Below are 16070 nucleotides of genomic sequence, written 5' to 3' on the forward strand. Positions count from 1 at the left end.
TACAAACCCCCAAAAGAGTCTTTTACAAGTTGAAGAGGGTACAGTGCCAATTATACTATTATCTCACCCTACTCTCTGGGTGAATAGTCTGAAAGCCTAAAATTACAGTTGATGTTCAATTTCTTGGCTTCATTTGCAAATTAGAGTCATTTTCTTTTTTTGTGTGAATGCCATAAACACATGTTATATTGTTTAAGAGTAGCAGCCCTTAGTTTGTTATGATATTTTTCTCCTTCTTTGTCCCCCATGTCAAAGGACCTTTTTTTTTTCTGTCTTAATTTGGCTTGTTGCAAATTGATGTAATACTGTGTTTCTGAATGATTTGCAGTGGTCTTAAGTGCCATTTGAGCGGAGGCTTTTTGGCTTATGATTTGTGAGGAGACCATTCTGGAGAAGGTCCTCCAACTGGCCACATGTGTCATTTTGGAACAGATTGAGGGCCTGCCAAAACACCATTTGCTGCCAGTACCGGATATTGTAGGGGTGCTCACCACCCTGTTACCATATTTTTGCAGGTCTTAACATTGCATAAATAGGCAGCTGTTCTCTATTTAGAATATAAATGAATCGCCAGCTCGCTCTCCCTTGAGGATTTACCTGCAGTAGGGAGCCACAGTGTTAACCCCTTTTCCCCTCCTGTTGGAACATCACATTTATGCACACTTCTCTCAGCCCATTCAGAAGCAAACCCCTATGCATATAAATCACATCTTTCTTGCCAGTTAGACAAGAGAGCTCAAAAAATATGCAGTTCACTCTGCTCAAATGGAACACATTTCCACAGCAGCTAAAGCAGTAAATTAATCAGCTTATAAACTGAGAGTGAGCAATTTGTGCTCACTTTTTTCTTATGGTTCCTTCAATAAGGAGACAAGGTTCTCTAATCTCATAAAAGGCCATGACTTCATTAAGATGGAAAACTATGTTGTTGCAAGAGACAAGAAAAGAAAAGCCCTAAAAGTCACTCAGTTTTCTCTCTGGACCTATTTTCAGGACAGGGGATTTTTATTTATTTGGAGAAGGACAATTAACCTGGAGACTTAGCCCAACAAAGAAGCAGAGTGCTGAAGTGGGTCTCATTATGGAACATCAAAGGCAGTTGGCTTGACCTAATCCATGTTTGCAGCAGATGATTTACATAACAAGCTAGCACAAGCTGCCCAATTTTGATTTCAAATAACTTGACCAGTTTCAAATAGCTTGACCAATTTACATATATAAAGTGTATGTGTGTGTACATGCATATACATATACATACATATGCACACATGTATTTGTGTGAATGTGTGGTTGTTGTAGCCCAAAGTATATTGGGATAAAAACTTGTCAGTGTTAGAATATTAAAGAATAGAAAATTTCAAAGCAGTTATAAAAAGCAGAGGCTGTTGTCTTATATGGTATAGTAGCTGCTTTCAACTATATTTTCATTGAAGTATTGTTGACTTACACTATCACATTAGTTTCAGGTGTACAACGTAGAGATTCAATATTTTTATAGATTACACATGATACAAAGTTATTATAAAACATGGACTATATTCCCTCTGCTGTCTGTTACTTTCTTGTAACTGATTTATTTTATAACTGGTAGGTTGCACCCCTTAACCTCCTTCACCGGTTTTCTCAAATACTTTTTCGAATGTTTAGCCTAAAATAGATATAGTCCTTGTTTGCTAAATAAATCAGCATTCTGCAGTCTGATAGGAGGGAGCCATTTCTCCAGGCTTTTCATCTTGCCAGGGGAAGAAAAGTACAGAGATAGATAGGTGACATTTGGAGAGCCAGGCATGCCAGATTTTCGGAGGTTACAACGGAGGTCCAACCTGCTGTTCTCCTAATGAAAGGAGGGGAAATTCAGACTGGCAAAGCTGCTATAAGGGATATCTCTGCTCCGAATGTCACGCTGCCCAGATGTCGCTCGGCAGGTGGAGATGCAGACAGAATGAAAATGTAGCCCTGTGTATGTGGGTGCTAGTGCGTTACAAGGGTGAACAATGAATCTATCTTTGGAAGTGTAATGAAAACAGTGTGGATCCTGTCCATATTCATGTCACCAGAAAGCGTTTCTCAGAGAGTTCTCACTCCACTTCCCCTCCCCGACTGATGTGCATACATGCTCCCAGACCATGTGCATATGGCATGTTTCAGGGCTTTAAGTTTAACAAGCATAGCAATTAATGTTAATGTATTTATATACATGTATGTATACATATATGCTTTTTGAACGGAAAAATGGGGTCATATTACCTAAAAAGTTTTGTACCTTGAGTTTGTATTAAATTTCAAAACTGCATCATGAGTGTTTCTCATCTTATTTTCCTCCAGCTTGTCTCATTTTAAACTCAGATTTTATAGAAGAGATTCATAATCATATAACTAGTCACTTCTCTGTTGATGAGCACTCAGGTTGGCTCTGACATATTTTAAGATGGGCATGTTTAAGACTTGAAGTTACCTTTTGCAAGAGAAACCTAAAGTTACTATCACTGAGTTTTCTTTTACTGCAATTGTTTTTCTTCAGTGTTACGAGATGACTTCCGGCAAAATCCCACAGATGTTGTAGTGGCAGCCGGAGAGCCTGCAATCCTGGAATGCCAGCCTCCCCGGGGACACCCAGAACCTACTATCTACTGGAAAAAAGACAAAATTCGAATTGATGACAAGGAAGAAAGAATAAGTGTGAGTAAAATTAGAGCGGATGCCCAGAGGGGTTGGATACCAAGCTTTAAAATGGACGTATTTTATTTATATTATTTGTATTTACATTATTTGTTATTTATCATTAATAAAGTTATATAACTCTATTTGAGTGCTAACTACTACTTACACTATATTGAAAAGACTGAAAAAGGATACCCAAATGAAAACTTTGGAGTGAGGCTTCAAAGAGACAAAAATTATATAAATAAAGTGCATATGCTATATTAATAACTGGACCAATCTGAATATGTAAATATATCTTTGTACTAGAATATTGATGTCAAAGCTCTTTTTAGGAACTCCAGATGCATTTATTGATCATGCAGTACATAAGTGTCAAAGTGTAAATGATGACCATAAACTGTATTAACTAAAACATTTCTTTTCATGCTACTTTCAAAATTATAAAAGGAAATAATTTGTGTTGATGAATATTTCAAACTCTTTTCCAGTTTTTCCAATGTAATATTTATAACTAAAATATTATGAGAATTCATTTCTAAGTTTAAGAGATGTAAAGTAAAATCAATGTTAAAATAACTGCCAAGTTCTGCAGTTTAACCCTTAAAGAAAAATAATCCGTTTTCAAGGGAAATTGGTCCTCATTAATCAGCTGATTACTAACAAGACGAAACACCCAGAAAATGGTAAAAAGTTAGAGATGGTATACAGATATAGAAATGGTATACAGATTATTTTTTCAGAGGATCTACTCAACATTAGTATGTAGAGTTTGTGAGAGCTGGTCACTGAAATAGTAGATAATGCCTCAACCTTCTGACATTGTTCTTAGTACAATTTTTGTACTCAGTACAATAACTAAGAATAAATATATTTTATTTAAAATAATATGTCATTTAACAGGACAAATGTGCCATTTCTATTAAAATGTCCATATAGTCTGGGTGTCTATTATCTCTAAATATATAAGTGAGATTTTATTCTTATGTGTACATTGTGATTACATCATAACACAGAACCAGAGAGGCCATGCAAAAGACCACAGCATATTCACATGAGTATTCTGGTTTGAACTGTGGACAGTGGAGATCTACAGTGAAAAATCATTTGGTTCCCAATGGTCTGTGCTTGGCTACCAAACTTAGGAAAACGTGCTTCTGTTAAATACTTTCTTTTTCATGTTCGTAATCATTAAATTTTTGCTTTGTAACAAATCATCCCACAATACAACCATTGCACTTACTCTGTTACTCTGTGCGTGAATTGGCAGTTATTTGCTCTTGGCCACGTTGGTTGATCTTTGCTAGGCATTCTCCAACTTCTGTGGCTTGTCTGAAAGTGTGCTGGCAGCTGAATGACCTAGGATAACTTTCCCAAACTAACATGTCTGGCCATTGACTACCTTGCAAGCCAGCCATCTTGGTTCTTCTCCTCATAGCCTCTCATTTTCCAGCAGACTAGCTTAGCTAGGGGTTCCCCAGGTGGCACCAGTGGTAAAGAACCTGCCTGCCAATGCAGGAGACATAAGAGACATGGGTTTGATTCCTGGGTTGGCAAGATCCCCCGGAGGAGGGCATGTCAACCTATTCCAGTATTCTTGCCTGGAGAATTCCATGGACCGAGGAGCCTGGTGAGCTATAGTCCATGGGGTCGCAAAGAGGCAGACACGACTGAAGTGGCTTAGCATGCACTCAGCTTGGGCTCATTCCCATAGTGGTCTCAGGGTTCCTACTGCAGCAAGCAGTCAAGTCCCTATGTGCAAGTACCTTTCTTCTGGTGAGATGCTGCTTTAGTTCCACTGAACAAATCAAATCATACTGTTGGTTTCATCTTCAAGGGGAAGAAAATGGCCTCCATGGTTTGTAACCTATCATTTATTCTACTGCATTTAGTTGAGAAAAGGTTGATGATCTTTTCTTCCTAAGTATAAAAACTGTTGAAAATACTTTGTTACGACATGGCTAGTTTTAGAGCCTGAAATACGTCTGATGAAAACATACCTACTTGAGTTTTGTCTGCCTGTGAAATGAAAAAGTAAAGGAGGAAACCCTCATATTCTTACCTCATATCTCTTTAAGAGAGATTAAAAAAAAAAAAAAAACCTCAAAATTGGAAAAGAACCTGTAAGTTGATGATACACTTACTGAAAAGCTTATTCTGCTGTAGTATCCTCTTAACAAACAATATTTTAACATCACTATATTTGTTTATTCAAACAGAAATGCTTCTTATTTAAGAAACATTTAGGGGCCACCTATGCAAAGCCAAGTTTGTACCAAGTCATACTCATCATTCAAAAAAATTATTTTTTTTTATTCAACCTCACATCCCTCTTCAAAAGTTGTCTTATAAATACAGTTAAGATGAGACAAAGATAATTTTAATGCTAACAAATACCCCATGAAGACAGAGATTTTTGCTATTTGATTTACTACTGAATCTCAAGAACCTAGAACACTGCCCAGCCAATAGAAGTACTCAACAAATACTCACTGAATTTTTCTGAGTGAATTGGATCTCATTATATTATCCAAATACAATATCTAGTGCTTCTTTCTGATGACAGATGTCGATAGAAATTCATTCAACAGAATTTCAGAGTGAAGACCAACCATGAGGTTTAATGGCAGCAGTCACCAGTCTCGAAATAGGATTAGGCAAGAGAAAGACTGACTTAAAGAAGCATTCTCTAGAAAGAGAATATGGAGGCTTACATGGAAGCAGAATTTAAAAGATGCCAAGAGAGTGGGAGAGTTTTGTGTCTTAGACACTCAACTATTTCTTTTAGAGAAAAAAATATGTGCTTAATTTTTCAAGATTTTTATTAATGATCTTTCTTTCTCTGTTTCTTTTCTTTTCCATTTTCTTTTATTTTCTTTCTTTTTTTCCCCTCCAATTTTAACAGATCCGTGGTGGAAAACTAATGATCTCCAATACCAGAAAGAGTGATGCTGGGATGTATACCTGTGTGGGCACCAACATGGTGGGAGAGAGAGACAGTGATCCAGCAGAGCTGACTGTCTTTGGTAAAACTCTCTTTTAATTTATAAATTGCTATTTATTATCTACTCTTTCCTTGCTTTTAAATATTTTTGCTAATACCAAACACCAGGCCATATAGGATGGTCACTTATTACTTGTAGTAAGCTGAATAGACTAGAATTGTCTTGTTTTCTGGTTCTTTCAGATGAAATCTTTGATTTGAAGAAAATTAAACTTTTGAAACAATTTACCTGCTTCATTCCTATATACTTATAAGATTTTGCCTTTCATCAAAATGTTAAAAATTACTCTTTCTCAAAATCTGTTGGAGATTATATCCATCTAAAGTTTATCATTCATTCCATTGTGATGCCTTTATCAAATATTTATTATGTGCATGACATAAGGTAAGGCTTTTAAAAATTAGAGAGTACACTGAAGTCATTTCACTGGTCTTCTACTTCAAAAAAAAAATTCAGATTGAGCTACTTGCAGTTTTAGCTCATGATAAAAAGACTAGCTTGCTAGTTATACACACGGAATCAAAAATTTTTAAAAAGTTAATTAATGATTTTGCTACGATATTCATGTTTCTTCAGCTTTAAGAACCAAGGGCCTCTTTAGCTGGAGTAATTTAGTTAACTTTAGTTAAAACATGACTAGATCTGTATCACAGAAGTAGTCGAGAAAACATTAGAAAGGAGGAAATTGGAGATGATAAAGATGATGGAGTAAAGAAAAGTAAGGAAAATATCACAGGGCAGCTGTGGAAAATTGAAAGAGAAATATTAAAACAGTGACAGAAAATTGGAGGAAAATGGAGATCCTCAAGATACCGGAAAATGAAACATCTTTTAGAAAATATTGAAATCTCATTCAAGTATCTGTATATTATATGAATACACCCAAACATACTCACATACACATATTTATATATGTGTGTATATGTATATACATTTATATATATAAAATAAATATATATATGAATAAAACAGTCACTGTTACAGATACTATGTGATTTTTAAAAATATGAGATAATTGTGAATTTTAGATTACTCTTTTTGTACCAGTAAAATAATCTTCTGGATTTGTGCATAATATAAGATACCACATCATTCCTCCAGAACACACCGAGGGCAGCATCAGGATCTGGCATGCCTCCCTAAAGAAACTTCTTTGGCAGCTTGGGATGTGCGGCCCATGGTGTAATGGGAATGCCATGATGCAAAAAAGAGTCATAGTGTGATTTCCATTACATTTAGAGTGTTAGGTGTGCTTTATGAATATGTACCAGAGTGCAGACCTCTCTTTGCAATTGCTCTGAGTACCAGGGAATCTCTGGTCATACTCCTTGTGGCTACTAAGTAGCTTCAGTCCCAAATGACAAAACCAGGAGAAATCCCATAGTTCATGAAAGGAATTGAGCAGTAAAAACAAAACTGTTTCAAGTGTGCATGTTAGTTTCTGTCCTGTGGAGTTCAGAGAAGTATCCATTTTTGCCCTTATATTTCATGCAGTCACCTTTAAGAGTCTCAGAATGTGCTTCACTCATAATGAATAAAATACAGTTTTGCCTGCTAAGATATGAAATTAGTGGTCACCAAACACTAGCATTGAAAACCCACAGTACAGTTATTCTATTTAAAGAAACACTCATCTCTATTCTACTGTAGCTACCACCAGCTTCAGAACAGAAACATGTTGCCTTAGAGCAGTATATATTGCCTTCAGAAAAAAACTAAAAGTGTTTAGTGTTAATACCCAAGTAATTAGATTTACCAAATGTGACTGTGTTATGACATATTTACCCTACTTTCTCTAAAAACATGATGAGAAATACAGAATATCACTAAATATGTCAGGAATTACAGGAGGGACTTCTAAATTATTTTGAAAACAACTGTAAACCAAAGAGATTAAATTTGTCTACAGGCAGCTCTTCTGGAACAATTGATTTAAGGAGCAGAGAAACATTTATATTGTGGTATAAACTAGTCAGAATTGACCGAAGGGGTTATAAATATAGTATTAAGTTGTGGGAAAAAGTAAAATTCCATAATTGAAATTGAAAAACAATCCAAACCAAGGAATAAAATATTAAAAGAGTCATGATGGTTGAAGTCTATCAAGGTTGTGACTAGTATTGTTTGAGAAAGACCCCTACTGTACCTTGATTCCCCAATTCTTAGAGAAAATAAAATAACTAGTGTATTTTGTATAATAAGGGCTTCCCTGGTGGCTCAGAGGGTAAAGCATCTGCCTGCAATGTGGGAGACCCGGGTTTGATCCCTGGGTCGGGATGATCCCCTGGAGAAGGAAATTGCATTGTATAATGAGGTCTTCTAAATTTTATTTTACTGCTCTATATCCAGAAAAATGTATTCTAGTAAACCGATACGTATTTCATCTTCGTTCAGTTCAGTTCAGTCACTGAGTCATGTCCAACTATTTGCAACCCCATGGACTGCAGCACGCCAGGCCTCCCCAACTATCACCAACTCCCGGGGTTAACCCAACTCATGTCCATTGAGTCGGTAATGCCATCCATCCACTCATCCTGTGTCATCCCCTTCTCCTTCTGCCTTCAATTTTTCCCAGGGTCAGGGGCTTTTCAAATGAGTCAGCTCGTCGCATCACGTGGCCAAAGTATTGGAGTTTCAGCTTCAACATCAGTCCTACCAATGAACTGATATCCCTGAGGATGGACTGCTTGAATCTCCTTGGAGTCCAAGGGACTCTCAAGAATCTTCTCCAACAGCACAGTTCAAAAACATCAATTCTTTGGTACTCAGCTTTCTTTATCATCCAACTCTCACATCCATACATGACCACTGGAAAAACCATAGCGTTGACTAGACAGACCTTTGTTGGCAAAGTAATGTCTCTGCTTTTTAATATGTTGTCTAGGTTGGTCATAACTTTCCTTCTGAAAACTAAGCGTCTTTTAATTTTGTGGCTGCAGTCACCCTCTGCAGTGATTTTTGAGCCCCCAAAAATAAAGTCTGACACTGTTTCTCCAGTTATTTGCCATGAAATGATGGGACCAGATGCCATGATCTTAGTTTTCTGAATGTTGAGCTTTAAGCCAACTTTTTCACACTCTTTCACTTTCATCAACAGGCTTTTTGGTTCCTCTTAACTTTCTGTTATAAGGGTGGTGTCATCTGCATATCTGAGGTTATTGATATTTCTCCCAGCAATCTTGATTCCAGCTGGTGCTTCTTCCAGCCCAGCGTATCTCATGCTGTAATCTGCATATAAGTTAAATAAGCAGGGTGACAATATACAGCCTTGACGTACTCCTTTTCCTATTTGGAAACAGTCTGTTGTTCCATGTCCAGTTCTAACTCTTGCTTCCTGACCAACATATCGGTTTCTCAAGAGGCAGGTCAGGTGGTCTGGTATTCCCATCTCTTGAGGGATTTTCCACAGTTTATTGTGATCCACACAGTCAAAGGCTTTGGCATAGTCAATAAAGCAGAAATATATGTTTTTCTGGAGCTCTCTAGCTTTTTTGATGATCCAGCAGATGTTGGCAGTTTGATCTCTGGTTCTTTTCTAAAACCTTTTCTAAAACCAGCTTGAACATCTGGAAGTTCATGGTTCACATATTGCTGAAGCCTGACTTGGAGAATTTTGAGCATTACTTTACTAGAGTGTGAGATGAGTGCAACTGTGCAGTAGTTTGAGCATTCTTTGGGATTGGAATGAAAACTGACCTTTCCCAGTCCTGTGGCCACTGCTGAGCTTTCAAATTTGCTGGCATATTGTGTGCAGCACTTTCACAGCATCATCTTTCAGGATTTGAAATAGCTCAACTGAAATTCCATTACTTCCACTAGCTATTTTTTTTTAATGATGCTTTCTAAGGCCCACTTGACTTCACATTCCATTATGTCTGGCTCTAGGTGAGTGATCACACCATTATGATTATCTGGGTCGTGAAGATCTTTTTTTGTTCAGTTCTTCTGTGTATTCTTGCCACCTCTTCTTAATATCTTCTGCTTCTGTTAGGTTCATACAATTTCTGTCCTTTATCGAACCCATCTGTGCATGAAATGTACCCTTGGTAGCTCTAATTTTCTTGAAGAGATCTCTAGACTTTCCCTTTCTATTGTTGTCCTCTATTTCCTTGCACTGATCACTGAGGAAAGCTTTCTTGTCTCTCCCTGCTATTTAGAACTCTGCATTCAAATAAGTATATCAAGTACATCAAGGCTGTATATTATCACCCTGCTTATTTAACTTATATGCAGAGTATACCATGAGAAATGCTGGGCTGGAAGAAGCACAAGCTGGAATCAAGATTGCTGGGAGAAATATCATTAACACCAGATATGCAGATGACACCACCCTTATAGGAGAAAGTGAAGAGGAACTAAAAAGCCTGTTGATGAAAGTGAAAGAGGAGAGTGAAAAAGTTGGCTTAAAGCTCAACATTCAGAAAACTAAGATCATGGCCTCTGGTCCCGTCACCTCATGGGAAATAGATGGGGAGACAGTGGAAACAGTGTCAGACTTTATTTTTGGGGGCTCAAAAATCACTGCAGAGGGTGACTGCAGCCATGAAATTAAAAGACACTTACTCCTTGGAAGGAAAATTATGACCAACCTAGACAGCATATTAAAAAGCAGAGACATTACTTTGCCAACAAAGGTCCATCTGGTCAAGACTATGGTTTTGCCAGTGGTCACGTATGGATGTGAGAGTTGAACTGTGAAGAAAGCTGAGTGCCGAAAAATTGATGCTTTTGAACTGTGGTGTTGGGAGAAGACTCTTGAGAGTCCCTTGGACTGCAAGGAGATCCAACCAGTCCATCCTAAAGGAGATCAGTCCTGGGTGTTCATTGGAAGGACTGAGGCTGAAGCTGAAAATCCAATACTTTGGTCATCTCATGCGAAGAGTTGACTCATTGTAAAAGACCCTGATGCTGGGAGGGATTGGGAGCTAGGAGGAGAAGGGGACGACAGAGGATGAGATGGCTGGATTGCATCACCAACTCTATGGGCATGAGTTTGAGTAAACTCTGGGACTTTGTGATGGACAGGGAGGCCTGGCGTGCTGCGATTCATGGGGTCGCAAAGAGTCAGACACGACTAAGCGACTGAACTGAACTGAACGGATCTTTCCTTTTCTCCTTTGCTTTTCACTTCTCTTCTTTTCACAGCTATTTGTAAGGCTTCCTCAGACAGTCATTTTGCTTTTTTGCATTTGTTTTTCTTGGGGATGGTCTTGTTCCCTGTCTCCTGTACAGTGTCATGAACCTCTGTCCATCGTTCATCAGGCACTCTGTCTATTAGATCTAGTCCCTGAAATCTATTTCTCACTTCCACTGTATAATTGTAAGGGATTTTTTTTAGGTCATACCTGAATGGTCTAGTGGTTTTCCCCACTTTCTTCAATTTAAGTCTGAATTTGGCAATAAGGAGTTCAAGATCTAGCCACAGTCAGCTCCACAGTCTTGTTTTTGCTGACTGTATATAGCTTCTCCATTGTGGCTGCAAAGAATGTAATCAACCTGATTTTAGTGTTGACCATCTGGTGATGTCCATGTGTAGAGTCTTCTCTTCTGTTGTTGGAAGAAGGTGTTTGCTATGACCAGTGCGTTCTCTTGGCAAAACTCTGTTAGCCTTTGCCCTGCTTCATTCTGTACTCCAAGGCCAAATTTGCCTGTTACTCCAGGTGTTTGGTGACTTCCTCCTTTTGCATTCCAGTCCCCTTAATGAAAAGGACATCTTTTTTGGGGTGTTAGTTCTAAAAGGTCTTGTAGGTCTTCATAGAATCTATCAACTTCAGCTTCTTCAGCATTACTTACTGGTTGTGGCATAGACTTGGATTACTGTGATATTGAATGTTTTGCTTTGGAAACGAACAGAGATCATTTTGTCATTTTTGAGATTGCATCCAAGTACTGCATTTTGGACTCTTTTGTTGACTGTGATCTCTACTCCATTTCTTCTATAGGATTCTTGCCCAAAGTAGTAGATGTAAGGGTCATCTGATTTAAATTCACCCATTCCAGTCCATTTTAGTTTGCTGATTCCTAAAATGTTTAGTTCACTCTTGCCATCTCCTGTTTGACCACTTCCAATTTGCCTTGATTCATGGACCTAACATTCCAGGTTCCTCTTTACAGCATCAGACCTTGCTTCCACAAGTGGGTGTTGTTTTTGCTTTGGCTCCATCTTTTCATTCCTTCTGGAGTTATTTCTCCGCTGATCTCCAGTAGCATATTAGACACCTGTCCACCAGGGGAGTTCATCTTTCAGTGTCCTATATTTTTGCCTTTTCATACTGTTCATTGAGTTCTCAAGGCAAGAATACTGAAGAGGTGTGTCATTCACTTCTCCAGTGGACCACATTTTGTCAGAACTCTCCACCATGACCCATCCGTCGTGGGTGGCCCTACATGGCATGGCTCATAGTTTCACTGAGTTAGACAAAGCTGTGGTCCATGTGATTGGATTGGTTAGTTTTCTGTGACTGTGGTTTTCAGTCTGTCTGCCCTCTAATGGAGAAGGGTAAGAGGATTTTGGAAGCTTCCTGATGGGAGAGACTGACTGAGGGGGAAAACTGGGTCTTGTTCTTGTGGGCGGGACCATGCTCAGTAAATCTTTAATCCAATTTTCCTGTGATGGGTGGAGCTGTGTCCCCTCCCTGCTATGGTGGGGAGAGGAGCTACCATATGCCTGAGGTCAGGGGGTCATGAGGAGATACCCCCTCATCCAAGGTAAGGAGCAGGGGCTGTGCTTTATTGGAGCAGCCGTAAAAAGATACCCCACGTCCAAGGTAAGAGAAACCCAAGTAAAACGGTAGGTATTGCCAGAGGGCATCAAAGGACAGACACAATGAAACCATAATCACTGAAAACTAGCCAATCTGATAACAGGACCACAGCCTTGTCTAACTCAATGAAACTAAGTAAGCCATGCTGTGTGGGGCCACCCAAGATGGACGGGTCATGGCGGAGAGGTCTGACAAAATGTGGTCCACTGGTGAAGGGAATGGCAGCCCACTTCAGTATTCTTGCCTTGAGAACCCCATGAACAGTGTGAAAAGGCGATGCTGAAAGAGGAACTCCCCAGGTCGGTAGGTGCCCAGTATGCTACTGGAGATCAGTGGAGAAATAAGTCCAGAAAGAATGAAGGGATGGAGCCAAAGCAAAAACAATACCCAGTTATGGATGTGACTGGTGATAGAAGCAAGGTCCGATGCTGTAAAGAGCAATATTGCATAGGAACCTGGAATGTTAGGTCCATCAATCAAGGCAAATTGGAAGTGGTCAAACAGGAGATGGTAAGAGTGAATGTCGACATTCTAGGAATCAGTGAACTAAAATGGACTAGAATGGGTGAATTTAACTCAGATGACCATTATATCTACTACTGTGGGCAGGAATCCCTTAGAAGAAATGGAGTAGCCATCATGGTAAACAAGAGTCCAAAATGCAGTACTTGGATGCAATCTCAAAAACGACAGAATGATCTCTGTTCATTTCCAAAGCAAACCATTCAATATCACAGTAATCCAAGTCTATGCCACAACCAGTAACACTGAAGAAGCTGAAGTTGAACAGTTCTATGAAGGACCTACAAGACCTTTTAGAACTAACACCCCAAAAAAGATGTCCTTTTCATTATAGGGGACGGGAATGCAAAAGTAGGAAGTCAAGAAACACCTGGAGTAACAGGCAAATTTGGCCTTGGAGTACAGAATGAAGCAGGGCAAAGGCTAACAGAGTTCTGCCAAGAGAACGCACTGGTCATAGCAAACACCCTCTTCCAACAAGACAAGAGAAGACTCTACACATGGACATCACCAGATGGTCAACACCAAAATCAGATTGATTATATTTTTTGCAGCCACAGATGGAGAAGCTCTATACAGTCAGCAAAAACAAGACCAGGAGCTGACTGTGGCTCAGATCATGAACACCTTATTGCCAAACTCAGACTTAAATTGAAGAAAGTGGGGAAAACCACTAGACCATTCAGGTATGACCTAAATCAAATCCCTTACGATTATACAGTGGAAGTGAGAAATAGATTTAAGGGACTAGATCCAATAGACAGAGTGCCTGATGAACTATGGACGGAGGTTCATGACATTGTACAGGAGACAGGGATCAAGACCATCCCCATGGAGAAGAAATGCAAAAAGGAAAAATTGTTGTCTGAGTAGGCCTTACAAATATCTGTGAAAAGAAGAGAAGCAAAAAGCAAAGGAGAAAGGAAAAGATATTCCCATTTGAATGCAGGGTTCCAAAGAATAGCAAGGAGAGATAAGAAAGCCTTCCTCAGTGATCAATGCAAAAAAATAGAGGAAAACAACAGAATGGGAAAGACTAGATATCTCTTCAAGAAAATTAGAAATACCAAGGGAACATTTCACACAAAGATGCGTTCGATAAAGGACAGAAATTGTATGGACCTAACAGAAGCAGAAGATATTAAGAAGAGGTGGCAAGAGTACACAGAAGAACTGTACAAAAAAAGATCTTCATGACCCAGATAATCATGATGGTGTGTTCACTCACCTAGAGCCAGACATTCTGGAATGTGACGTCAAGTGGGCCTTAGAAAGCATCACTACGAACAAAGCTAGTGGATGTGATGGAATTCCAATTGAGTTTTTTCACATCCTGAAAGATGATGCTGTGAAAGTGCTGCACTCAATATGCCAGCAAATTTGGAAAACTCAGCAGTGGCCACAGGTCTGGAACAGGTGTTTTCATTCCAAACCCAAAGAAAGGCAGTCCCAAAGAATGCTCAAACTACCACACAATTGCACTCATCTCACACACTAGTAAAGTAATGCTCAAAATTTTCCAAGCCAGGCTTCAGCAATACATGAACCGTGAACTTCCAGTTGTTCACGTGGTTTTAGAAAAGGCAGAGGAACCAGAGATCAAATTGCCAACATCTGCTGGATCATCAAAAAAGCTAGAGAGCTCCAGAAAAACATCTATTTCCCCTTTATTGACTATGCCAAAGCCTTTGACTGTGTAGATCACAATAAAGTGTGGAAAATTCTGAAAGAGATGGGAATACCAGACCACCTGACCTGCCTCTTGATAAACTTATATACAGGTCAGGAAGCAAGAGTTAGAACTGGACATGGAACAACAGACTGTTTCCAAATAGGGAAAGGAGTACGTCAAGGCTGTATATTGTCACCCTGCTTATTTAACTTTTATGCAGAGTACATGATGAGAAACGCTGGGCTGGAAGAATTACAAGATTGCTGGGAGAAATATCAAAAACCTCAGATATGCAGATGACACCACCCTTATGGCAGAAAGTGAAGTGGAACCAAAAAGCCTGCTGATGAAAGTGAAAGAGGAGAGTGAAAAAGTTGGCTTAAAGCTCAAAATTCAGAAAACTAAGATCATGACATCTGGTCCCATCATTTCATGGGAAATAGATGGAGAAACAACGGAAACAGTGTCAGACTTTATTTTTTGGGCTCCAAAATCACTATAGATGGTGACTTCAGCCATGAAATTAAGACACTTACTGCCTGAAGGAAAGTTATGACCAACCTAGACAGCATATTAAAAAGCAGAGTCATTACTTTGCCAACAAAGGTCCGTCTAGTCAAGGCTATGGTTTTTCCAGTGTCTGTGTATGGATGAGAGTTGGACTGTGAAGACAGCTGAGCACCGAAAAATTGATGCTTTTGAACTGTGGTGTTGGAGAAGACTCTTGAGAGTCCCTTGGACTGCAAGGAGATCCAACCAGTCCATCCTAAAGGAGATCAGTCCTGGGTGTTCATTGGAAGGACTGAGGCTGAAGCTGAAACTCCAATACTTTGGTCACCTCATGCGAAGAGCTGATTCATTGGGAAAGATCCTGATGCTGGGAGGAATTGGGGGCTAGGAGGAGAAGGGGATAACAGAGAATGAGATGGCTTGATGGCATCACTGACTCGATGGGCATGAGTTTGAGTAAACTCCAGGAATTGGTGGTGGACAGGGAGGCCTGGCATACTGCGATTCATGGGGTCGCAAAGAGTCGGTCATGGCTGAGCAATTGAGCTGAACTGAAACCATGGTGGAGGTAATGAAGACAATGGTGACCTCCTTCCATAGATCCCGTGCATGCACTGCTACACTCCGTGCCCCAACCCTGCAGCAGGGCACCACCAAGGCATGCCTCTGCTGGAGACTCCTGGACCCTCATGGGCAAGCCTGCTTCAGACTCTTGTGGGGTCACTGCTCCTCTCTCCTGGGTCCTGGTGTACAGTGCTCTGTTTGTGCCCTACAAGAGCGTATTTCCCTGTCCTGTGTAAGTTCTGGCTGCTCTATGGTGTCGTTAATGTGGACCTTCTCCAAGAGGGCTTAAGCCCTACCCAAGTCAGCTGCACCCAGAGCCGCTGCCCCTGTGGCAGTCTACTGCTGACCAGCACCTCCACAGGAGACGCTCAA

General features: G+C 39.7%; 1 protein-coding gene across 6 annotated transcripts in view; it reads left to right on the forward strand.

The window, feature by feature from the left end:
• The window catches only part of ROBO2 (roundabout guidance receptor 2), a 645961-nt gene that overhangs the window by 450199 nt on the left and 179692 nt on the right, over nt 1–16070 (forward strand). For all 6 annotated transcript variants that reach the window (XM_043448631.1, XM_043448630.1, XM_043448632.1 and 3 more), the window contains exons 3-4: nt 2522–2679; nt 5567–5687. In XM_043448631.1, coding sequence (XP_043304566.1) covers nt 2522–2679; nt 5567–5687 — 279 coding nt within the window. The remainder of the gene's footprint in view (nt 1–2521; nt 2680–5566; nt 5688–16070) is intronic.

Source organism: Cervus canadensis, chromosome 27, assembly GCF_019320065.1.
Source record: "Cervus canadensis isolate Bull #8, Minnesota chromosome 27, ASM1932006v1, whole genome shotgun sequence".
Classification (NCBI taxonomy): domain Eukaryota; kingdom Metazoa; phylum Chordata; class Mammalia; order Artiodactyla; family Cervidae; genus Cervus; species Cervus canadensis.